This window comes from Phyllobates terribilis, unplaced genomic scaffold, assembly GCF_046119375.1.
Source record: "Phyllobates terribilis strain yellow unplaced genomic scaffold, ASM4611937v1 Scaffold_5__5_contigs__length_657084704, whole genome shotgun sequence".
Lineage (NCBI taxonomy): Eukaryota > Metazoa > Chordata > Amphibia > Anura > Dendrobatidae > Phyllobates > Phyllobates terribilis.
Window position 1 is genome coordinate 409,283,619 of NW_027362765.1, and position 23,833 is coordinate 409,307,451.

Genomic DNA, 23,833 nt, shown 5'->3' on the forward strand with positions numbered 1-23,833 from the left:
TGTGATTACCTGCATTCCTGCCAACGCTGTGTAATCCCAGGCCCTGATCATCTCTACTTACCACGTCACATGTGATTCTGCCGGCTGGAGCTTGGTCACCTGCCATCATGTCATTAATACACAATATTTTGCACGTTTTGTAGCGGTTATGTGCACATGAATGGAAAATCTTATAAGGACTTAGACATAAGTGTAGCTGCTTGTAAAACTTAGGACAATATAAGGTCATTAAAAAGATTCTTAAGCAAGTTTCAACATCTGTAATAAAAGTATGCTTCAAAGGGAACCTGTCACCAGTTTTTTCCGACATAACCACCTCCTTTCAGCCCCATGTGACAGCATTCTTTAATGCTGCACATTATGACTCCCAAAAAAAAAATACTTTTTATTATACTCCCCTACGGGGCGGTCTGGTCCCATGGTTGTCCCTGGTCTTGGTCCGATGCCCCCTCTCTTCTTACAAGTGTCGTCCTCCTTCTGTGCTTCGTGTGGATGATGTGTCCTAGGTCATCCACACAGTGTTCCCCTTCGCGCTTCTGCACAGGTGCACTTCTCTCTGCCTGTCACGCAAGATGTGGGAAAGACTAAGTGTAACACGAAGGGAAGAGGGGAAGGGAGCCCAGACACTAGGGTATGGCGGTGAGGAGACCTCCTAGGCTGATCTGATATCACCCTAACTCCCCTAACGTTCCTATATTGGTTCCTCACCAATTGCCGCACAGGAACCTAAACCCTGTATTTCCCTAGCGCTTGGCCCTGGATAGGGAAGGGGGAATGAGCACTAGTCAGTCCCCACCAGCAACTAAAGACAACAAGGGAGACACACACGGGGAAAAGTAACTTAGCTTGAGCAGACTTCAGAGAGATTACACCAAACGTCCTCCTAGCACCAGAGAGGAAGTAACCAGACTGCAATAGCTCCTGACTTAGGACGCATCATCCACATGAAGCACGGAAGGAGGACGGCATCACAAGAAGAGAGGAGGCACCAAACCAAGACCAGCGATGCCCATCAGACCGGCCTATAGGTGAGTATAATAAAAGGTCTTTTTTTTGTCTGGCAGGGTGAATTGGAGTCATATGTGCAGCATTATAGAATGCTGTCATATGGGACTGAAAGGTGGTGGCTGTAGGTTATATCGGAAAAAAATGGTGATAGGTTCCCTTTCATTTCTATTTAAAGGGTTTGTCTGAGAGATTTTTCAAATTGGTTAGGAAATGATAGAAAATAATAATAAATAAAAAAATAACTCATCAGTTGAAAGTCCCCCCCACACAATTTCAACTGCTAGTCCATCAAGGTTGATGTCAGATTAATCAATCTTGTGACCGCTGCAGGCAATCACTGGCCTCAGAGATCATATGCCAGGTCAGTGATTGGCTGTATGGATGAAAAAGTGGTGGGGAACAAAGGAACTCAGGCTGAAACAACAAATACCTAGATAGACAAAGAATGGAAACACCAAGCAGAAGGGCAAATTCACATGTCGATGAACCACGGAACATGCTTGGACTGCAATAACCAGCCCTACTGGGGTGTCTCCTGACCTGAGCTAAGTGCCTCATTAATTCCCATAAAATATTGGTTCTAGCCCAGGATCTGTGGGTGAGGCTGAGTTTTGTGATCCGAGCACGGTCTGTGTTTCACAGACATGGGAAAAGGTTGAACTTTATTTCCTTAAAACTAGAAAACCTGTATAATCTCAATGTTGTTTCGGGGTTTTACAGATGCATGTACAATCATATATAGATGTAAATGGGTTGACTAATCTTCTTTCTTCAGGAGCACAGTGCTCCCTGCCTCCCAGCTTCCTGCTTGCCTGGGGGGGGGGGGTGTGCTCCTGATGATTGACAGTTCAGACCAGCAGCATAAATGTGCTGCTGATGCAAACTGTACGTTCTCCCAGGCTGCCAGCAGAGGCAGCATCAGAGGTGCACTTGGGGACTGAAGCGGAGCAGAACCAGCTACAGCGCAGTGCTTGCAAGCGTTCACTCTTTGCTTAGGAAATTGGCCATCTCTGCAGTCTACCTTGCCTTTCCCTAGGTAAAAAGCAAGCGCTTTCAAGCACGATTCTGGCCAGCTTCAGTACAACTGCGCTCCTCCGTCCTAGGCAGCGAGCAAAACACATTAGAATTAAAAATCCCTCTGTCCTTAATAATGAAGAGTTTTTAATAAAAACAACATCTTTGCAATTTACCTCTTAAGAGCACTACGTGATTTTACCCATTTAATAAGCTGAGACAATCACAAGTTACAGAAAAGTACTTTTTAATAAAGATTTGTGTGGTCCCTCCACATGGTATACTATCAAACAATGCATACATACAGTGTTCAGCATAAATGAGTACACCCCCTTTAAAAAGTAAGATTTTAATCAATGTCTCACTAAAAACAAGAACAATTTCCAAAATTTTGACAAGACTGGGCTTCGTAAAACAATTTTTTAACCCAATAACATAGAAGTAAGGTTAATAATTTAACTTTCATTACTAAATTTTCATTTTTACTCAAATTAGCTGATGCAAAATTGAGTACACCCCACATCAATAACTCCTACATCTAGTATTTGTATGACCTCCATGATTTTTCAGGACAGCACCAAGTCTTATAGGCCCAGAATGAACAAGTTGGCGACATATTGTATAATATGTATCTTTTTCTATTCCTCAAGAACGAGCTCTTTTAGAGCCTGGATGCTGGATGGAAAGCGATGACAACTTGTCTCTCCAGAATTCATATTGCATCACGGGAAACACTCACCCTGGTTTGGCTTTCTACTTCTTTAGCTAACGGCAATGAACTTGCATGGGGCGATTTTCTCCAACCCTTCTCATTAAAAGATGCTCCTAGTTAGGTGTTAACTTCCGTGGTCGGTCTAGACGTCTCTGTGAGATGGCTGCAGTGCCATCTTTGTATCACTTTTGCTCCAAGTAAATCTTTGATCTTCTTGTAGCATTCACCACTTTTGTGTAAAGAAATTATTTTCTTTCTCAGGTTTTGTGACATTTCTCTTCCATGTGGTGCCATTGCCGACAGCATGAAATGGGAAGGGGTTTTCTGTGTTACGTAACGGCCATTTTACAGTCACCTGTCAGCAGGACACCTGTGTAAAGAATAATTAGACTTACCCGTGATTGAATTTCTTGTTGATTAGAATTTTGTAGTCTAAACCTTAGCTTTGCTCCTAAGACTTTCATTGGGGTGTACTCATTTTTTGCAACATGAACTTGAATGAATTTGTTGGATTTATTTTTTGTGTGCACAAAATAACAAATCTTGTTGGCAATCAATGGCCTACAAGTCTGGGAGTATTTTGTAGTATGGTACCACAGAGAAAATGTTGATTCTGAAAGGAAACTAAAGATATTCTGACAAATCTGTTGGGATGTACTCATTCATGCTGAGCACTGCAATTATACTTTAGTGCATCTTACTATCAGCAACATACAGTTCAAATAACAGAGCTATACACTGTGCAAATAACATTACCACAAATTTGCCTAAATAAAAATGTGATACAGTGCTGCAAGCACCAAACAATAACGAATAACAGTCTGCAGCTTTGAAACAGCAGAGCCTTTCACTGTAAACAAATACCACCGTACAGTGCCAATATACCACTATACAGTGCCCATATAGTACTACCACATATCACCATATTGTGCTCATAAAATACTGCCATACAGAGCCCATATAATGCCACGTACAGTGCCCACATAGTACCAAATACCACCGTACAGTGCCAATATACCACTATACAGTGCCCATATAGTACTACCACATATCACCATATTGTGCTCATAAAATACTGCCATACAGAGCCCATATAATGCCACGTACAGTGCCCACATAGTACCAAATACCACCGTACAGTGCCAATATACCACTATACAGTGCCCATATAGTACTACCACATATCACCATATTGTGCTCATAAAATACTGCCATACAGAGCCCATATAATGCCACGTACAGTGCCCACATAGTACCAAATACCACCGTACAGTGCCAATATACCACTATACAGTGCCCATATAGTACTACCACATATCACCATACTGTGTTCATAAAATACTGCCATACAGAGCCCATATAATGCCACGTACAGTGCCCACATAGTACCAAATACCACCGTACAGTGCCAATATACCACTATACAGTGCCCATATAGTACTACCACATATCACCATACTGTGCTCATAAAATACTGCCATACAGAGCCCATATAATGCCACGTACAGTGCCCACATAGTACCACCAAATATCACCGTACAGTGCACATATAATACCACCATAAAGTGCCCATATAATACCATCATACAGTACCCATATAATACCACCACATACCACCATATGGTGGCCATATAATATCACTGTACACTGCCCACACAGTACCACCACATAATACTATCATACAGTGCCCATATAATAACACCATACAGTGTCCATATAAGTGCTCTCCTTCTTGGCTCATAGAGGACATCCTGACTGAGGACCCTGCTTATGACACCTATACTGCCTGGTAAAACATAGGGACAGGGTGGTCCTCTGGCACCTACTCTCAGCTGTAGTGGCAGGCTGGGTACTAGGTGCAGGATACCAGGTGCAGGGTATTAGTACCAGGTGCTGGATAGAAGGTAGCTGGTGCGGAGTACCAAGTGCGGGGTACCAGGTGCTGGATACAAGCTGCAGGGTACTAGGTGCTGGATACAAGCTGCAGGGTACTAGGTGCTGGATACAAGCTGAGGGGTACTAGGTGCTGGATACCAGCTGCGGGGTACTAGGTGCTGGATACCAGCTGCGGGGTACTAGGTGCTGGATACAAGCTGCAGGGTACTAGGTGCTGGATACAAGCTGAGGGGTACTAGGTGCTGGATACCAGCTGAGGGGTACTAGGTGCTGGATACCAGGTGCTGGATACCATGTAGCAGTGCGGCCCCTCACTTTGCCTCTATATCACAGCACCAGTCACTCATCTTCACATCTATCATCCTAACCTATAGGAAGAGCATATCAGGAGTCTTCAAAAAAATCTGCCAATCAAGTGGCTGCTTTCATTTTCCGACAGGAATCTGAACAATAAGAGCTGAAATCTGATTGGTTGCCATGGAGTCAAATCTCCGCTCTAACTTCATTGTAGCCGCGGTGCTGAGACTTGCGGTTCCCCGGGAGATGATGCGGTTCCTCGGTGATGCCCGAGGACCCCGCATACATTTCCCACAGTGTCCGCTTCTCGCTTTTTAACCCTCCCGCGGCCGGAGCTTCCGCCTGGAGCTGAAAGCTTCTCCTGTGTGTGACTAAGTGCCGCGCCCGGCGGCAGGAGGGTTAAATGACGTCACCGAATCATGTCGACGAGCAATGTGCGCCATTTTGAAACCTCATCCCGGAGAAGCCGAGAGCGGCTCGTGAGCACCGCGTCCTGCCCGCCAGTCACCGGCTCCGGAGCGGCCCCGGACGGCGCGGACACCCACAGAGACGCCTCCTCAGGAGAAGGGGGGAGAGTGTGAAGGGCGAAGCCTCCCCGTCCTCCGCCTCCTTGTCAGCGACGCCCGGATTGGGAGGCCTGCTCCTAGAGGGAAGCCATGGCAGGTACATGGAGGGAGGCTGCGGCCTGCTGCTGCTGCCCGGGACCCGCCGCCTCCTCACCGGCTCTCATCTTGTCTTGCAGGAGTGGGCGGAGGGAACGATTTCCAGTGGTGTTTCTCCCAAGTCAAAGGTGCCATAGACGAGGATGTGGCCGAAGGTGGGTACAGGACAGGGGCTGCAGGCATGGAAGGGGGTGCTGGCTATGGGGGGCTGCAGGCATGGAAGGGGGTGCTGGCTATGGAGGGCTGCAGGCACGGTATGGGAGGGTGCTGGGTATGGGGGGCTGCAGGCACGGTATGGAAGGGTGCTGGGTATGGGGGGCTGCAGGCACGGTATGGAAGGGTGCTGGGTATGGGGGGCTGCAGGTATGGGGGGTGCAGGGGTGGTCACAGGGGAGAAGTAAGGGGGCCAATGCTCCTTGAAATTATAGCAAAGCTGGAGTCTGCACCCAGAATACAGACCTCTAGACTACCCTGTCTTTGGGGTTGGGGGGGGGCTTCTTAATCCTCCACTGACAGAAGGGAGGATGTTGGTTTCCAGCACCCCATCCTTTTATATTCCACTTGGCAGCTGCTTACTCCTCTGAGGCGAGCGTGCATGTGTATGAAGGGGCACTGGCTATAGATTCTGCAAACCAATTCCCGCTCTGTGACTGCTGCACAGGAGCGCCGCCTCTGACCCGACACCATCTGCCGTTCTTTTGATTAGCCAACATGACACAAGATGTTGCACCAGGCTGGCTAATCAAAAGCGCCGTCCTAGCAGTCAGGTCAGAAGCCACAGACTACTGTCGTGGGAATCAATTCGCGCACCTGTCAGCAGGATTGAGCTCAGTAAAGTACATACACTGTCAGGTGGGTGACATTACACTGATTAATTTGATACCTTGGTTGATGAAATCTGTCCTGTGGTTCTTGTGTAGTCTTTACTTTCAATCTGGAGATAATGATATGCTCTTGCTTCGGGGCGGCCTGTGGGGGGCGCTCTAGCTGGTGCTCTGCTTATATATTCACCTGTATGCTCTTAGGACAGATCACTGTGCCTTCACTGACCTGCCTCCTATTTTACCTAGCCCCGCACTACTAGATGCATTATGTAAAATAGGAGGCAGGTCAGTAAGCGATCAGTGAGCTGTCATAACAGCATACAGATGAATGTGTAAGCAGAGCACCAGATAGAGCGCCCCCCATAGGCTGCCCTGGAGCACGAGCATATCATTATCTCCATACTGAAAGTAAAGACTACATAAGAACCACAGGACAGATTTCATCTACCAAGGTATCATATTAATCAGTGTAATGGCGCCCACCTGACAGTGTATGTAGTTTACTGAGCACAATCCTGCTGACAGATGCACTTTAAAGAGTTATTTTCATTGTCTAAAATGGTTGCAATAATCTTTAAAAAAAATGTATGTATGTGTGTGTGTATATGTGTATATATATATATATATATATATATATATATATATATATATATATATATATATATATATATATATATATATCTATATATATATATATCTATATATATATATATATATATATATATATATATATATCTATCTATCACGGAGGGATTTTTAATTTTGACTACCGCTCATTGCCTGGGATACCGGTCACTGCTGCAGTGTATTAGTGTCAGTCTGTCTCATAAGCAAGGCACTTACAAGCGAGCTAGTAAGTGCTGCGCTGAAGCATGCAGGATCTCTGAGCTCATATGATGCTACAGAGGAAAAGCTGCTTCCCCTTGTAGCATCAGAGGTTGCACAGGTCAGAGCAACAACCCCTCCGATCTGGAAGGCAGAGGGCCGGTGAGCTGCTGGTCCGCAAGATCAGAGAACCCCTTTAAGGCTGGATTCACATATGGTGTATTTGGTGCAGATTTTCTTAATCTCTTCCTTATCAATCTGCAGTACTAGTAAAGTGCATGTTTTAATCTAATGCACTTGCACTATTTTAAATAATATAACAAATTCTATTGTACCAGGCTTTGTGGCTCCTCTATCACCACGTCTGTCCCTCCAGTCTCTGCTGCTTTGTCCTTTTTACCACCGGCCACAATGGTCACATGATTTCCCAGCAGGGACCAGTAGGTGAATATGATTGACTTAAGGTTGTAGTTTCCACCATGTTGGGTGTGGATAATCCCTTTAATTCATTCACAGTTCATTTTTAAAGAAATCTCTGTATGAAGAGCTCCTCCATACGTTTCCATGAAAGATCAGTACCTGCGCTGAATGTATACACCGCACACAGAAATCAGCAGTAGGCACAAGTGTTGAGCGAAGTGCTGATCAATGGCTTCTCTATTCTACAATGGAGGAATACGGTACTTCTGTACCAAAATCTTGGTGTGTGCTCCCAGACTGGACAGAGCATTTTGTTAATAAGTAGTTGGGGGTATATACACCCTTGTCAGATACACTGCAGGTTTTCAGTCTCGATTTACAAGAAACCCACAACAAGCCCCTACCTGGATCTGCAGCAGCTAAATCTTTGTTAATATTAGAGAAAAAAAAGACAAAAAGAATAACACCACACCCCACAGCCACTCCATTTATTGTCCCTGCAGCACTCAAGTATCTTTTTCAGACCAATCAATAGAGCGGCAGTGCACGTACATGTACTGATTGATGCTCCGTTCAAAGGAGGCACTCCTTTTGTCATAGGTAGTGGTCCTAAATAATTTTTTAGCTATCCTGTACATGTGATAATTACTAATATCTATAGATGCCTGTTCACACGAAGGGATGGCATCCGACAGCATATACCGTAGTTCTTGGGTCATCGTAAAAGATATGGTCAATGGCAGATGAGCATATTATCGCTGGTCATTCAGTCTCTGCACGTGTGAACATGGGACACTGTTTCGGAACCCCTGCTTGATCTGATCTGATAATTATCCTGTATATTAGGCTGTCGGGTGGTTTCACACAGTATTATTTTATTTATTTTTTTGTGGTAATAAACTGCTGCAGCAAGATGTAAGCCGATAGAATATGAGCAGTACACTGCAAACTACTTAATTTTTTTTTCTAACGGTAGCTTTCCTATGTGCTTCTGTATAGGAAAGTGTGTATGGCTGAAAAAATAATAAAATAAAAAATATGAAAAAAGGCAGAAATACAATGCTAAAAAAAGCAGAAAAGTAGTTTTCTGAGCATTGTAAATTATCTTGATATGTGATGCACCCTCTGAATAGCTGTGTGCTCCTTCAGGCCTCATTCAGACACCTTGAAACACGGTCCAACTATGGACCACAATACATGGACCAGCCATTGGCCTCAGGACCTGAACTCGACAGCCTCATAAGCACATGTGGGGTTGTTCAGGTTGGGTTGGGATACCATGGCGGCCAGTCCATACATCAGTCCGTACAGCGCTCGTGTTTCACGGTTGTCTGGATTTGGCCCACAGCCAGTGTGCACCTAGGGCAGGAACTGGCAGCAGCCGCTCTCCCCGTCACCGTCGTTATGACGCGCTGTGCTAATTGGCCGAGCGACTGTCCTCATTTATACTCGGCATGCACTATATATAATGATGGATCCTGCTCACGCTTTGCCTATAGCATCTCACACATGGGTGTGCCACTGAGCAGATTCCTTTTTTCATCAGGTTTCACTCCACATTTTTTTAAATAAAATGGTACATTTTTCGTGGTGTCTGTAAGGCTATGTGCCCACGATGCAGAAATGCTCAGGATTTTTTCCTGAGCATTTCTGCATCTCCCTGGCAGAAAAAAACGCATGCAGATTGTACATGCAGATTGCACATGCGTTTTCCTGCCAGGGACATGCGGAAATGGAGCGTTATTCACTGACATTTCCGCATGTGGATTGACAAGCGCTTTCCAAGCGATTAGTATCACTTGGAAAGTGCTTGTGACAACAAGGTCACACTATATAAATCCATGCAACCTGCATGGATTTATATAGTGTGACCCGAGAGAGTGGTTAAAAATAAATGTATACTTACCCTCCGATGGCCCCCGGTGTTTTGCTTTACACTCATTTCTCTCTTGCCGACAGCGGTGGATTGAAAGACCTGCCGACGTCAGCGTCGCGTGACCTGTCACATGACTCTGACGTCAGCGCAGGTCCTTCAATCCATCAGGAAGTAAGGAGGAGTGCAGCGCGGGCCGCCGGAAGGTAAGTATACATTTATTTTATTCTTTTTTTTTTACAGCTTTTTTAATGGTACCTGGGTGTGGATGAGACTCTCCTCTCCTCTACACCCGGGTACCATCCGCACATTAGAACGCTTGGATTACGCATCTACATATACAGTGATGCGGATTCCATGCGTTCTAATGCAAGTCAATGGCGGCGAAGACGCAGCACTTCCGCAAAATAATTGGTAGTGCTGCGTTTTTTTCCGCAATGATAATCCGCAGCGGAAATTTCCACAGCATGTGCACAGCACATGTGGATTATCATTGGGAGACATGGCAGGCCTTCTACCATGCGTTTTTAATGCAAAAACGCTGCAGAAACACATTAAAAACGCATCGTGGGCACACAGCCTAAAGGTTTTTTTTAATGCTTCTCTAAGGGGCTAATTGCAGAATTAAACGTAGAAAAACTCCAAATACGATCAAAAGCTGTGTTTGTGTAAAGGAGACCTAAGGGTGTGTTTACACTCTAGGGATTTGCAGTTTGGTTTCTGCATCGCTAATCTTCAGCAAATTACTGTACAATACAACTGGATGGAGGTTTTCACCTTGATTATCCCCCATGCAATGTGCAGTCTACATGTATCGCATGTGGACCCGGCCTAAGTCCTTGTACACAAGGCAGCCTATTCCACCAGTGTTTGTAAGCTAAAACCAGGAGTCCGTTATTTGCAGCTTGTCCATATTTGGATCCACTCTTGGTTTTCTTACAAATACATAAACTAAATACTGAACCCTCTGATAAGCAGCTCAGTTTTTAAGGTTGAATGTAGACTTATCGAGTCAATATACAGTGAACACAAAAGCTGTGTCGTGGACAGGGTTAGCTTTCTGAGCTCTGCTACATCTTGCTGCACCCAGTAAACGAAGTGATACATTGTTGGAATCCGGGTTTCTTTTTCCTACATTATGCTGCTTTCAGATCAGGTAGCAAAAACCTGCTGCTGGATTCCCTTTAACATCTACAAGCTCTCCTATGTCCTTTAATATACCAATGATAAAGCATCTTTTGAAGAAGTTGTCCATGAGTTGAGTAAGTCATCAGTATTGGATCATTGATTTATCCAACACAGCCAGCATCATTGGGTTGTGTTCAGCTCCGGTGGCTGCAGTGACCAGTGCTAGCCTCGGTCGCTGCTGTCAGTCAAGGACAGTGGCATTTAAACCGTGGTGCCGATGTGCTGTCGGTAGTCTGCCGAAGGCCTGCATCGTTGTCACATCGGTACCCCACTGAATTAGGACTATATCATGCAATCCCGAAGTATTGCTGTGTACAGCAGAAGCGATCAAACAATCGCAGTTTCAAGAGTCTCTCATGAGAACTAAAAAAGAGAAAAATTGAATCGCTCCCTTTTTTTCCCCCATCAAAAGCAAAGAAATAACAAAAAAAAATTGTTACTGTACTATAGCTGCCTAACGTGATTTATCAAAATATTGTTTAACACTAGGACTACTGGACTCGTGACCCCGCCTAGAACTACTGAAAGGAGTCATTTTGACTCCTTGCTTGTTTTCGTTTATTTTTAGAGTTTCATTTGTGGTTATTTATTAATAATTATATTTTTTGTAATGTATTATTATTGTGAGATCCAACAGTAATGCTTTTGATTGTTTTTTTTCTGCTTTTCTTATTTTTCTACAGAAAATAACAATAATTATAATAGACGTTTTTCAAACATTTTTTTTTATTCAAGTGCACACATATAAACAACAACTGAAGAACAAAAAGCAGAGAAAATGTAGGTGGAGGAGCATAAAAATGAAATATGGCGCAGAATTCACCTTCTAAACATTTGGTGTTTCGCATTTTAGGCATTGCCTTTGATTTTTGGCAGTACATTGCCCACACAAAGACTTACCACAAGTCTTACAATTTCCGACAGATCTATTTTTCTTGCACTTTTCTTTGATCTGGCAAAATTTTGTTTGAACCATCACTTCTGAGCATGTAGAAACTTGGGACGTGGAACCCTTTTCCCTATCTGTGACATAAGGACCACTCAACTCTCTCACAAGCGTTTGCAAAAATGCCTTGCGTGACATTTTTTGGTGGGTAATCTCCTTGAATATTATCCATGCATTTATACCCGCAAAGTCTAAGGCATTTTCAAATGCATGAACAGGCCATCTCCTTGTGCATGTTCGTGTGGTATATTTTCGTGCCATCTGATCCACTACATCTACTCCATATTTTGTTTCATTGTAAAACTTTACCGTTTCTGGAGTTTTTTTAGCGGAATCAGACGCAACAACAACATCTGGATGGACGGAACTCAAAATGACAACATTTTTGTTGGGCTTTCCTTGATATACTGTAAGTGTAAAATTGTCTTCATTTCTAAACACTTTAGTGTTGTACAATTCCTCTTTCATGGATTTTATTTCTTTAGGCACTTCTCGCCTTATCTTGTTCAGTGTTCCCACGATGGTTGTTCCTTTGCTTTTTAGCTGTTTAGCTAATTTTACTGAAGTAAAATAATTATCGGTTGTAACATTGCGACCTTTTTTCAAAAACGGGTCCAATATCTTCATTACCACATGGTCAGCTAAACGGTCCTCAGCACGGCGTGTGTCATCTTTGCCTAGATAAGGGAAGCCATTTGCCAGATATTTGCTCCTCTTATCAACAGCTAGCCAATATTTATGGCCATATTTATCTGGTTTGGAAGGCATGTACTGCGTGAATGGACACCTAGTTTTGCTTGGGAAAAGTTGCTCATCCACCGTTATGTATGGGCCAGGTTTGTAACACGCAATACAATTTTCAATAAACCTGTCCCACACAGTAGAAAATAGAGCAAACTTGTCCGTTTGCAGTTTCTCCGATCGAGTAGATTTCTCATCAAATCTGAGAAACCTCATAATTTCAACAAAGCGGTCCCTAGACATTGTCGCTTTGCAAAACGGTATTCCCCAGTCATTACACCAAATACTGCTAATCGAGTGACGGTTCGTGCCAGATATTCCACGAGCATAGAATATCGCAATGAATGCATCTAGCTCCTCATCAGAGTAAACTGTAAATTATTGTTCCTGCATGCTTCTGCAAGCGTACAGTTCTTTATATGTGTCAATATATATGAATCAAAAAATAAACGCCATGTGCTCAAAGGACTATCGATAATGATATTTCTTCTGGCGTATCCTGTAGGGCCAGGTGCTTCTCGAAGAATATTTTGGCTGTCACGCCTACCAGGCAAGTGTTCTCCATTTTCAACAGGTTTCCATTGAATACCATCCCCTGAAACTAGTATTCCTTCAGATTCGCCTTCTCTGGTGTTTGTTGTTGCATTACCTTCGCCGCCATCGTTATCTGTTGTTCTTTCATTTCTGGGACGTTTTGCTGATTTTTTCTGTCCACGACCAGGAGGATGGTCACGAGGCAACATAACTGCATGAGCCCGATCCCCAGTTGATGTGCTTGGAATATCTGTAAAAAAGTTGATGAATATTTAGAATTTTTGTTTTGTAAGGGTCCGTGCACACTGGCTGGATTAGCGGCGGAATATCCGACCGGATATTCTCACCACAATCCGGCCCGTACCTGCCCGCTCAGGTACAGAGCGGAGTTTCATACCTGAAGCTCTGCTCCGAACCCCGGGCTGGAGCCGCTGTCTGGGACGGAGCCGTGCTCGCGCGTAAGCAAGCGCTGCTCTGTCCCTGACAGCGGCTCCAGCCCGGGGTTCGGAGCGGAGCTTCAGGCATGAGCGGGCAGGTACGGCCTGTATTGCGGCAAGAATATCCAGATGGCTATTCAGCCAGAATTCTGCTAGTGTGCACAGGCCCTAACTCAGTGTGTGGAAGAACAAATAAATACACATAACTACTTACCTTCTGGATTTGTTCTTTCTGAGTCTTCAGATTCACTTGATATGTTCTGAGGAATGAAATCTTCATCACTGTCAGAATCAAATACATGTTCCTGCAATTCGGATTCCGATTCATCCTCCGGTATGGATTGCAAAGTAGCCAGAATATCCTGAGGCTTTATCAAACGTCTTCTCTCCATATTCCTCACAAATTCCATAATTCTGTATAGTTCCATGCTGAAAAATAGAAATGAAATGAAAACTAAAAGAAATAATAACTGTTCTGCCACCTTCAAAAGTAGGTGGGCTGAATCAGTTGACAGACAGCTAAACTATTTCATAACAATTCATACCTGTATGAGTCTTCAGAGCTCGTATGTCTGCGTCTGTTCTTTGTCTCTTCAGCTGAACTGAAAGTAAAGTTACTATCCAGAATACTGTCTCCTGCTAGGACCTTAGAAAAACACCACCCTTCATTAACATAAGATAAGAGCCTAGAGTAAACAAGCTATTTTGTTCAGCATTACACAGTAATACAAGCAGGTAAAACACAAGGAAAATGTGAAAAGTTGACATGTAAATTGAACTACATCTATATGAACATCAGGGTAAATAAGACAGAGTGAAAAAATTATGCACAAAACTTTATAGCAACATTTAGTGACAAAAGGACCTCAAAATATAGTAGGGAGTCAAAATGACTCCCTTCAGTAGTTCTTGGTAAATTTTGAAAAAAACACGCACATTTTTCACCAAAATTATTTATTCTCACAAAATCTTTTTTCACATCATATTTGAGGAAGTCACCGAGTTTCAAGCCGGAATTCTGAAAAATGTAGTCACAAAAGAGAAATAAAAAACGAAAGGAGTCAAAATGACTCCATCAGTAGTTCTAGTGTTAACCTGTGCGGAATTTGTTGCTTTAAAAAAAAAAAAAAAAACACTAAAATTGCGTGCATTGTATTTTTTTGTTGTTTTTTTTTTTTGGCACCGCAGCACCCAGAAAATGCAATAAGCAAAACATATGTATCCCAAAAAGGTACCACCAAAATCTACTGCTCATGGTAAAAAGACCTCTCCCAAAGGTCTACCAAGAGAAAAATAAGTTGACTCTCGGCAGATATTGACAGTTAACTTTTTTTTTTTTTTTTTTCTTTACGTCATTGAAATATATAAAAAAAAAACCCTATGCATGACTGGTATTTCTGTAATCATATTGACCTGTTTTTACTACCAAGTTTATAAAACCCAAAATGCATGAGACTATTTACCATATCACCCGAGTGCAGTGCGATCCCCGCCGACGCCAGCCACAGAGATGGAGAAATTACCTTCTCTGTCTCCTCTGTAGCTGTGCTGTGATCCTCTGTGCGAGAGGATCAGAGCACTGACGTTCGGCTCCCGCTCGCAGCTATCACATCGGATGCCATACGCTAGTGGGACCCTGGCCTTACGCTGATGTTTTTGGGAGACTACACATTTTGGATGAGATCACTTTATAACTTTGCATACATTTCTGTACTGGAAACGTAGTAAATAATTCTAAGCAAACCTTTATTGATGCGACTGGATATGTCCTTAGGATGCTGATGTAGTATGAAAAATCAGAGTGGTTACCCATCAGGACAACCCTGTCTCTAAATGAAGACCTAAGGTTTAAATGAATGAGTTAATGCTCCCATACACATTAAAGTGGTAGTCCAGTCACACCATATCGATGACCTATCTACAGTATAGGTCATCATTATGAGATCAATCGAGGTCCAACATCCAGCGCACCCACCGATCAGCTGAAACCTGCTTCAGAGGCGACCAGATGTAAACATAGAACAGAACTGTAGATTGCAGCTCCATTTAATGTGTAGCAGCCACTGCTGGATACTGCAGAACAGCTCCTATGATTTTGAATAACTTCTGATAGGTGGGGGTGCCGGGTGTATGACTTCTATTCGTCTCATATTGATGACCTATCGTATGGAAAACCTTAACCCCTTAATGACCGCCAATACGACTTAAAACTGACCTGCGATATAAAGAGACTAGCGTCCTGTGACAGGTCACAGTCCTGCAGCTATCAGCTGTACACTATAGCTGACAACTTGCTGCATCAGCCACGATCAGTTTTGGCACAGACCATGGCCTTTTAACCCCTTAAATACTGCGGTCAATAGTGATTACAGCATCTTGATTAACAGTGTGTGGGGGGACTCTCCCTCTCTAACCCAATCGGCACCCTGAGATGTGGATTGTGTGGTCCTGATGTTTGCTATGGCAATTCATGGCCAAATAATGACCTTCAAAGTCTTCCTGCTGTAGTAGAAGTAGGAACATTTAGGTGGTAAAAATACATTTTTTTTTTCATTCCTGTCATGTCACTTTGCATTAATTCCTGAAAAGCACCTGAAGAGTTAATAAACTACCTGAAATCAATTTTTAAATATGTTGACGGGCGCTGTTTTTAAAATGATATCACTTTTCTGGGTTTCCAATACATCGGTTCCCAAAATCACTTCAAAACTGAATTTATTAACAAAAATAAAAAAAAAAAGTTTTGTAAATTTCCCTTAAGAAATTAAAAATTGCTGCTACATTTTTAAACCTTCTAAAATGTTAAACTAAAGCAACATTTTACAAATGGTGCTGATGTAAAGGAGACATGAGGGAAATGTCATTTAATGTTTTTTGTGTGGTGTGGCTGGATTAAAGGCATAATCATTCAAAGTTTGAAATTTGCAAGTTTTTTTAAAATTTGACACATTTCTGATATTTTTATAAATCAACACAACATATCAACGTAAATTTACCACTATCATAAAGTATAATGTGTCCCGAAAAAACAAATCTCAATCGCTGGGATATGTTGAAGCATTCCAGAGTTATTACTACATAAAGTGCAACATCAAGGCCTGGTCATCAAGGGGTTAAACTTCGCTAAGCCCACCAATCTGACCTGTGTACCTTTTTTAGGCTTAATTTACATCTGTCTGTTTCAGTTTTTCTGCTACAGTCCAGAAAATAATGGCAGCATCTTAAAATTGTACACAACGGGATATTGGTAGAATGAGACAACCATAATGTGAAGAGACCCTTATGTAATAAGTAGATTTTGTTTCCCAGACTTCTTGCAACTACTTTTCACTGTGACAAATAAAGGAGCCCCCTCATTTCTTATAAGAAAGCCCACTTTAAGTGCCCTAAAGAGCCCTTTAACTCTAAAAAAATAAGTGTTTTTTTTTTGTCCCCCCCCCCCTCTTATTTCTTTCTTGGAATGACTTGGCAGTGTGAACAATATTCTTTTATGAACTGGTTATTGGTGTGGATCTGATTCCCTGCATCCCCACTAAACAGCTGATGGAAGGGTCCCCTTGTTTACCAAGCACAGCGCTGTACTTTAGTAGTGGCTGTACCTGGTGTCAATACATCTGATCTGTAATACCAGACTCCACCACTACTCAATACAAAACTGTACCTGGTAAACCATGAGAGGTGCAGTGATTAGTCCCCCAGCTTTCTGATAGTTAAAACTGTAGCATCTAGAATAAACTTGTCAAGAGAACTTTTTTTTATGTACTTGCTAGTAAACACTGCAGTTGAGCATTTCAACTGTTTTCCTCCTCCAACTGACCCTGTTCCATTGATTCTGGAGCTTTTTTTTTTTTTTTTCTAGTTATGCCCGCACTCCACATTTTCCCTCTTATTAACTGTGCAAACACCACAGAACTACTCTTTGGGCGTTTTGATTGGCTAACGTCAAAAGAGAAAAAGCAAAGTTGTGTCAAAGGGGACAAGGCAAACGCCTACAGAAAAGGTCACAGCTACAGTCTTTGAGTAGCAGGATTGGAAGTGTTAATGCGCTCTCCGGAATACAACACAATTACTGGTATAAAATTTGTAGGTTTATTGTCAACGCGTCTGAGTCCACCGACTCCTTCTTCAGGACACCCATACATAACCTATTTATGTATGGTTGTCCTGAAGACTCGGTGGACTCTGAAACGCGTTGACAATAAACCTACAATTTTATCATAGCACTAATTGTGTCGTATTCTGGAGAGAGCAGAAACCCTTCCAATCCTGCTACTGAAATATACCGTTTCATGGAAGCTGCTGCATCTGGTTTTTCAGGCTCTAAGTGTTGTCTCACAGAACCTCATAAGGTGAACGATTCTACCTTTTAATTATCAACCTTTTAATGTGAATAACACCCTACTGCGTTTTGCACATTTTTTTTACATCTACAGTCTGGCTCAGTGCGCTCTTGTGAGTTGATATTTGTCTCGTGTGAATGCTGAGACTTCCAATCACTGCATGTATTTCTGCTATTGGAGCTAGAGCTGGAGATCCGGAGCGCCAGAACCAATTACAGGCGATAAACTGCTTCTCTCCGGCGCACTAATGACAGGAAGGGACTATGGAGTTCATAGCATGTTCACATGAGGCAAATCCCATCTCACAAGAACACTCTGAGCCAGGCTGCAACTATGACCTTCTCTGTTTTTCCCCCTCTATGATGCATCAGTGACTTGCTTGGCCAGTGTCATAGAGGAGAGAAAGCAAATGCCCCAAGAGAGGCTCTGTGGTATACACAGAGTTGCTTTAAGGGAAAATTTGCATATTGCATATTGGGTGCTCTTTATTTCCCTGGGTGTACAACTGTGAAATGTAGAGGCACAGAAATTCTGTTTCAGAATCAGTGGAGCATCAGCAATTGGAGAAGGTAGAAACAAATAGCTGATGGGAGAGAGCTGCTGCGTTTGCTCGCTGGTCCTCCTTTCATTAACTCCGTCTGCTAGGAATCTAGGATGGGGCGTTCAGAGTAAGCATCTGGATTATGAAATATTCAAAAAGCTAGTTTCTGTCCTTCCTGCACATTCCCTTGGTTTATGGCATTGACGGTGAGTCGGCGTATGCAGCTCCTCTGTCTATTCTTCACATCTAATACTGAGAGCAGGGTGTGGAGCTTCTTGACTTCAGAGGTGATAATTTTGTGGGTGGTAATAAACCTGCAGCAGCACAATGTGCTTTGTCTTCTCGTTTTTCGTCTATTACAGAGGCAGGAGACATGCCCGGGTTCGTATTGTTGTTTTATTGCCTTTGGAGTTTGTGACTTGGCACTATATATAGCGATCTAACCTGATGGGCTTCTCTGTGAACCTGTCCGGCAGCACATACAAGGTGTTTGATGAGACCTGGAATTTTCAAAATGGTCTTTCTGCTGGCAGCGATTTCTCCCACCATCTCATACACATGCACACTCGGTGCCGCCGGGTGTGCGGGTATTCTCAATGGGAAGAGGGAAGTGAAACGCTGCCAAAATTTCTGCGGCAGTTCCATCTGAATTATTTGTAATATTTTTGCAGGCACAAACGCATTCATGCAGAGAAACCATATATGCTTCAACAGACCTGCCAGTTGCTAATACATTTTTAAAGTGAGTCTGTCATCCCTAAAATATGATTTACATGACTTATGCAGACCTCTAGGAGACTTAGCCCCTATAAAACTTTATTCCTGCAGTAGTTTTTTTTTTTTTTTTTTAGTTTTCTTACGTAAATGAGGGCACCTTTGCACACCGTTCCATTTACTCATTCAACATGCCATGTGCCTTCCCTTAGCTTGGTGGATGGCGCTTGCTTGTTCAGAGCGATCACTGGCCCTGCACATTTTCACTGACCCTGCAGGAGACAACCGCACAAACCCAGTACGGATGTGCACTCATTCGTCTCTCCAGTTTGCAACCCCCGGTACTGTGTGATCTTGTGTCCAGCAGGTGGGCACTACAGACAGGAGAGGGGTGATGGCTGCACTCCCGCTCTGGCACCGTGAGCTATGCGGCATGTTGATTGAGGGGATGGAAAAGGTGCATGTATCACGTCAAGGGTTCAGAGGTGCCCCCACTTACAGCAGAAATCTAACTGAAGTAAAATCTATACTGTATGTATGTATTTTATTAGGGTAAATTCCCCTTATTTATTTAATTTATTTTTAATGGCCCTCGGCTCATTCTCAAGCCATGGCGACATGATAGATGAACGCCGTGTATGAAGATAGGTCAACGAGGGTCTTCTCCACCGTTATCTTGATTGTATCAAGCCATTGGGTTGCTGGCCTTCCGCTTCACCTTGTTCTTCTATTATTCTGACCATAATGTCCTTCTCCAGTGATTTGCTATCTTTGTATGATGCGTCCAAAGTAGCCAAATCCAATAGGACTGTATAAGTAGTTTAAATTATTATTAACTCCTTTTTGTACTAATACGCCCCAGGCCATCACCCCCGGTTCAGCGTGGGCTCCGGCGCTGAGCCTGCACTGAATCGGGCACATGTCAGTTGATCTATACAGCTGTCATGTGCCCGCAACAGCCGCAGGTGGAATTGCGATCCACCCGTTGCTATTAACCAGTTAAATGCCGCTGTCAATCTCTGACAGCGGCATTTAACATCGCCTCACCGGAAGTGCGGTCATTAGCTACGCCCATCGGTGACACCGTCACATGATCACGGGTCACCGATGGGTTGGCATGACAACCCAGGGTCTGCAGTAGACCCCTGTGGTTGTCATGTCTAGATTGCTATGAATGCCAACCAGTCAGGGCCGGCTCCAGGTTTTTCTGGGCCCTGGGCGAAAGAGTCTCAGTGGGCCCCTTTAACACATACCACGATTCATGATGCAGAGATACGGCGGAGAAATATATATATTACAATGCAAAGATTTCACTTCTTACATTACATGAGTGATATCTATTGTAAATTCCACAAAAGCTCAGAAACCGGTGAATCGCTCCACACAGAATACTGGCCCCCATATAAGGCTCCATACTTAATACTGGCCCCCATATAAGGCCCCATGCGGAATACTGGCCCCCCATGTAAGGCCCCATGCGGAATACTGGCCCCCCATGTAAGGCCCCATGCGGAATACTGGCCCCCCATGTAAGGCCCCATGCGGAATACTGGCCCCCCATGTAAGGCCCCATGCGGAATACTGGCCCCCCATGTAAGGCCCCATGCGGAATACTGGCCCCCCCCATGTAAGGCCCCATGCGGAATACTGGCCCCCCCCATGTAAGGCCCCATGCGGAATACTGGCCCCCCATGTGAGGCCCCATGCGGAATACTGGCCCCCCATGTGAGGCCCCATGCGGAATACTGGCCCCCATGTGAGGCTCCATGCGGAATACTGGCCCCCATGTGAGGCTCCATGCGGAATACTGGCCCCCATGTGAGGCTCCATGCGGAATACTGGCCCCCATGTGAGGCTCCATGCGGAATACTGGCCCCCATGTGAGGCTCCATGCGGAATACTGCCCCCCCCCCCCCCCCCCTTATAATGCACTATGCAGGCTGTGCCCCCCCCCTTATAATGCACTATGCAGGCTGTCCCGTCCCCCCCCCCCCCCTTATAATGCACTATGCAGGCTGTGCACCCCCCCCCCCCTTATAATGCACTATGCAGGCTGTCGTCCCCCCCCCCCCCTTTATAATGCCCCATGCAGGCTGTTCCCCACCTTATAATGCCCCACGCAGGATGTCCCACCCCTTCTCTTTATACTGCCCCATGCCTCCATACATTAAAAAAAAAAAATCAAATACTCACCTCCTTTCTCGTCACCCGCTGCTCGGGTCCGAACTCCAGCGTTGTCAGCGTCTTCCCGCTCAGCGCTCCCTGTGACGGCTCAGGGAAGGGCGCGGTGTAAAGACGTCACCGCGCTCTCTGACCTGAGACGTCACAGGGAGCGCTGAGCAGGAAGACAGCTGATCTGCGGAGGCACGGGGAGAGGTAAGTATCCAGCTGCCGGGGCCCTGAGCAAGCGGGAGGGAGCGGGCGCTGACACCGCTCTCCTCCGCCCATAGCCCAGCGGGGTGCGCGACCGCCAGTGGGCCCCTCTGCCTGCTCAGGGCCCCGGCATTTGCTCTGGTGCGCCAGGTGCTGATGCCGGCCCTGCAACCAGTGGTCGGCGCTTATGGCAAGTGAGCATTTCTGCTACACAGAGGCGATCTGCTCATCACCTGTGTGTAACAAATGATCAGATAACTGCAGCTTCTAGTCTCCTATAAAGACTATTGAAGCATGCAGAAAGTGTGTGTGGGGGGGGAAAGAAAAAAAAAAGTTTAAATCACCCCATTCAAAATAAAATAAAAAAACACATACTTGGTATCGCCGTGTTCAGAATCGCCCAATCTATCAATATAATAATCAATCAGTAAACGGCGTAACGAGAAAAAAATTCTAAACTCCACAATTATGGTTTTTTGGTGGTCGCAACATTGCAATAAAATGCAATAACGGGCGATCAAAGCATCGGATCTACCCCAAGATAGTATTAATAAAAACGTCAGCTCGACGTGCAAAAAATAAGCCTTCACCCCGCCACAGATCACGGAAAACTTTGGATTTTTTTTTTTTAACACTTAAATTAAAAAAACGTATACATGTTTGATGTCTACTAACTCGTAATGGCCTGGTGAATAATAATGGGAGGTAAAAAAAAAAAAAAAAAAAACAACTGTGGAATTGCAAAAAAAAAAAAATATATGCAATTTCACACCGCCCTTGAAATTTTTTTTCCCGTTTTCCAGTTCACGATATGGTAAAACCAGTGATGGCATTTAAAAGTACAACTTATCCCGCAAAAAATAACCCCTCACACGGCCATATTGACAGAAAAATAACAAGGCTATGGCTTTGGGAAGAAGGGGAGCAAAAAATGAAAACTGATAATCCCAAGGTTAAGGGGTTAACGGGATGCTGCTTGAATGTCATGTCCTATGGACATATTTATCTTCTATTTCTGGTATAATCCTAATGGGCAAGTATTTGTATTTTATGTATAGATAACTTGCTGATTGACAGAGGTCCCACCTTTAGTGCCCCCACACCTTTAGTGCCCCCATCTATCCCAAAAATGTGACTTTGAAATGTTCCATTGGAATACATGCAATAAATGGCGCTACTATAATGACTAAAACGTGGTGGAGTATGATTCATGGGAAAGGTGCTATCATTCAGTGTTAGGAATAAATCTTTAACATGACTTGTATATTGAGGGTGATCCAGTCTGAATAGGGTCTGCAGAGAGAACCTCGTTTATATGAATATAACTGGTTTGCAAGAAACCCAATCCCGTAATGTCTGAACACGCTTCTGAGGACACTACTCACACACACTCTGCTGGCTGCATTTTGTAGATGTTAAGATAGAAGCTGGATTTCTATCTGTGCCTTCTCTCTTCATACTTTTTCTAACTGTCCCATTCATTATAATGGAGTGCCCAGCATCCCTTTCTCCATACTTGTGCGGATCCCATGCCCACAGATATTCTATCGTGCGTCTTGTCCAAATGTAATGATGCAAGGAGCGGAGTGGTACACCCACCTTTATTGCAGCAGCTCCTTTTGAAATTGGGCTGCTTTTAGATTCCATAGCAAAAGCCTGCTGATTGGCTTTAAAGCTTGTATTGTTGGAATCCCAAATGCATTTATGGTAATGTCACCATTGATTTCAATGGCAGATGCCATTATCTTCACCCTCGCCTGTTTTCTAAAGTCAGTTGTACTTGTTGTACTTTCATTATCTCCTTGTTGTCTCCTCCTACAGCCGATATTATTTCCACTGTCGAGTTCAATTTTTCTGGAGACTTGTTAGCGACAGGCGACAAAGGCGGAAGAGTCGTCATATTCCAAAGGGAACAAGAGGTTTGTCTTGCGTCTGTCATGTTGACCTGCAGATTTATAGTGTGTTAGTTTATTTTATTTTTTTTTTAATTTGTTAACTTTCCATTGCTTTAATTGTATAACTTTATCAAAATTGGAAACATTCATGTGTCTGTCTTTTAGTATAAATATCGTTAAAGGGGAATTCTAGTCTACAAAAAAATGATCACCAATCACCTGAATAGGTGATGATTGTTAGATTGTGCTCATTTAACCCTCTAACAGAGCATGCTCGGGTGCTTACCGAGTGTCTTCGGCGTGCTTGTATATAATGCTCGAGGCCCTGCGTCTGCGTGATTTATAGCTGTAAGACAGTCTCAACACATGCAGGGATTGCCTTTTTCCCCTTCTCCCATGACAGCACCACCTGAGAGAGGGTATCCGCCCACCAAGGACAGGAACCTACTGAATAAAAAGGCGGTACCTCTCCTCCGCATCAGTTTTTGGTTCCTGTCCCTGATGGGAGCCTCACCAGGTGGTACCTCACGTACCTGGATTATGGACGGTGCGGCCTGGAGGCCGTGGAAGCAGCAGATGGTCCCTGTTCCCAG

The 23,833-nt window shown here is 43.9% G+C and overlaps 2 protein-coding genes across 2 annotated transcripts in view; one reads left to right on the plus strand and one right to left on the minus strand.

Annotated features, from left to right (window-relative positions):
• Nucleotides 1-5,302: 5,302 nt before the first annotated feature.
• The window catches only part of PPP2R2D (protein phosphatase 2 regulatory subunit Bdelta), a 42,826-nt gene continuing 24,295 nt past the window's right edge, over nucleotides 5,303-23,833 (plus strand). Inside the window, exons 1-3 of the mRNA XM_073685098.1 lie at nucleotides 5,303-5,590; nucleotides 5,670-5,744; nucleotides 23,167-23,264. Coding sequence (XP_073541199.1) covers nucleotides 5,584-5,590; nucleotides 5,670-5,744; nucleotides 23,167-23,264 — 180 coding nt within the window. The 5' untranslated portion in view covers nucleotides 5,303-5,583. The remainder of the gene's footprint in view (nucleotides 5,591-5,669; nucleotides 5,745-23,166; nucleotides 23,265-23,833) is intronic.
• LOC141271231 (uncharacterized) lies at nucleotides 11,655-13,996 on the minus strand. Its single transcript, XM_073681346.1, has 2 exons — nucleotides 13,592-13,996; nucleotides 11,655-13,190 (listed from the first exon to the last, which is right to left on the minus strand). The coding sequence occupies exons 1-2, from the start codon at nucleotides 13,803-13,805 to the stop codon at nucleotides 12,757-12,759; spliced, it is 648 nt and encodes a 215-aa protein (XP_073537447.1). The 5' UTR covers nucleotides 13,806-13,996; the 3' UTR covers nucleotides 11,655-12,756.